At 73.0% G+C, this 1,979-nt stretch overlaps 1 protein-coding gene across 1 annotated transcript; it reads left to right on the plus strand.

Annotated features, from left to right (window-relative positions):
* The first annotated feature begins 448 nt into the window (after positions 1–448).
* LOC111147022 (SRY-box 1) lies at positions 449–1,630 on the plus strand. Its single transcript, XM_022502868.1, has one exon. It carries the CDS (start codon positions 449–451, stop codon positions 1,628–1,630), a length of 1,182 nt encoding a protein of 393 aa, XP_022358576.1.
* The last annotated feature ends 349 nt before the right edge of the window (positions 1,631–1,979 follow it).

The following is a 1,979-nucleotide window of genomic DNA, read 5'->3' on the forward strand; positions in this document are numbered from 1 at the left end:
AGTGCAGGAGGAAGGAGGCAGCGCGCGGAAGCGGCCGGCGAGGAGGAGGCAGAGAGCCCGGGGCCAGGCCCCGCGCACCGCTCGCGTCCCGAAAAGTGGAGCTGCAACTTGGCCACGACTGCACCTGTTTGCACCGCTCAGCCGAGGCGACCGGGCTGCGGCGGCGGCGGCGACCCCGGCCATCGCCCCTCTCCGGCGAGTGGTTGGAGCACGAGGAGAAACTTTGCACCTGTGAGCCGGACCTGCGCTGAGTGCGTGTGTTTTTGCCTCTTGTTTTGTTGTCATTGCTTCCTCCTCCCCCCACTCTTCTCTCTGGTAGGACTTCTCCCCCTCCCTACGTCTCGCTCCGTTCCACTGAGCTCCTCTCCATCCCTCACCCCCCCCCCCCCCGGCCGTCTATGCTCCTGGCCCTCCCCGCGCGGTGCCGGTGAACCCGCGGGCCGCCCCGATGTACAGCATGATGATGGAGACCGACCTGCACTCGCCTGGCGGCGCCCAGGCCCCCACGAACCTGTCGGGCCCGGCCGGGGCGGGCGGCGGCGGCGGCGGCGGCGGCGGGGGCGGCGGCGGCGGCGGCGGGGTCGCCAAGGCCAACCAGGACCGGGTCAAGCGGCCCATGAACGCCTTCATGGTGTGGTCCCGCGGGCAGCGGCGCAAGATGGCCCAGGAGAACCCCAAGATGCACAACTCGGAGATCAGCAAGCGCCTGGGCGCCGAGTGGAAGGTCATGTCCGAGGCCGAGAAGCGGCCGTTCATCGACGAGGCCAAGCGGCTGCGCGCGCTGCACATGAAGGAGCACCCGGATTACAAGTACCGGCCGCGCCGCAAGACCAAGACGCTGCTCAAGAAGGACAAGTACTCGCTGGCCGGCGGGCTGCTGGCGGCCGGCGCAGGCGGCGGCGGCGCGGCCGTGGCCATGGGCGTGGGCGTGGGCGTGGGCGCGGCGGCCGTGGGCCAGCGCCTCGAGAGCCCGGGCGGCGCGGCGGGCGGCGGCTACGCGCACGTCAACGGCTGGGCCAACGGCGCCTACCCCGGCTCGGTGGCGGCGGCGGCGGCGGCCGCGGCCATGATGCAGGAGGCGCAGCTGGCCTACGGGCAGCACCCGGGCGCGGGCGGCGCGCACCCGCACGCGCACCCGGCGCACCCGCACCCGCACCACCCGCACGCGCATCCGCACAACCCGCAGCCCATGCACCGCTACGACATGGGCGCGCTGCAGTACAGCCCCATCTCCAACTCGCAGGGCTACATGAGCGCCTCGCCCTCGGGCTACGGCGGCCTCCCCTACGGCGCCGCGGCCGCCGCCGCCGCCGCCGCGGGCGGCGCGCACCAGAACTCGGCCGTGGCGGCGGCGGCGGCGGCGGCGGCCGCGTCGTCGGGCGCCCTGGGCGCGCTGGGCTCGCTCGTCAAGTCGGAGCCGAGCGGCAGCCCGCCCGCGCCCGCGCACTCGCGGGCGCCGTGCCCCGGGGACCTGCGCGAGATGATCAGCATGTACTTGCCCGCCGGCGAGAGCGGAGACCCGGCGGCGGCCGCGGCGGCCGCGGCGCAGAGCCGGCTGCACTCGCTGCCGCAGCACTACCAGGGCGCGGGCGCGGGCGTCAACGGCACGGTGCCCCTGACGCACATTTAGGGACGCGGGGACACTGCGGCCCGCGCCCGCGACGCGCGAGGAGGAGCGCGCGGCCCGCCCGAGCGGCCTTGCTTTTGTACAGACGTTTCCACGGTCTCGTGAAGAAGAAGACACTGGCCACGAGCGCGGGCGACGCACGCCCCCGGCCCGCCTTCCCCGGAGCTCCGAGGGACCGCCGGGCGCGGCCACAGCCTGCGGTTTGGACTGACTTCGGTGTTTTCTTGAGACTTTTTGTACAGTATTTATCATTCACGGAGGAGGCAGAAAGCGTTTTCTTTGCTCGAGGGGACAAAGCCCAAACCCAGGGAGAGGCGACTCCAACTTCTCTAGCCCGGCCAGCGCGCCCACT

The sequence above is a fragment of the Enhydra lutris genome, unplaced genomic scaffold (assembly GCF_002288905.1).
Source record: "Enhydra lutris kenyoni isolate GAN:26980312 unplaced genomic scaffold, ASM228890v2 scaffoldscaffold15, whole genome shotgun sequence".
Classification (NCBI taxonomy): Eukaryota; Metazoa; Chordata; class Mammalia; order Carnivora; family Mustelidae; genus Enhydra; species Enhydra lutris.

What these genes read in the sequence shown, in the direction of transcription:
- LOC111147022 (XM_022502868.1), top strand. Translation starts at nt 449, where the DNA reads ATGTACAGCATGATGATGGAGACCGACCTGCACTCGCCTGGCGGCGCC.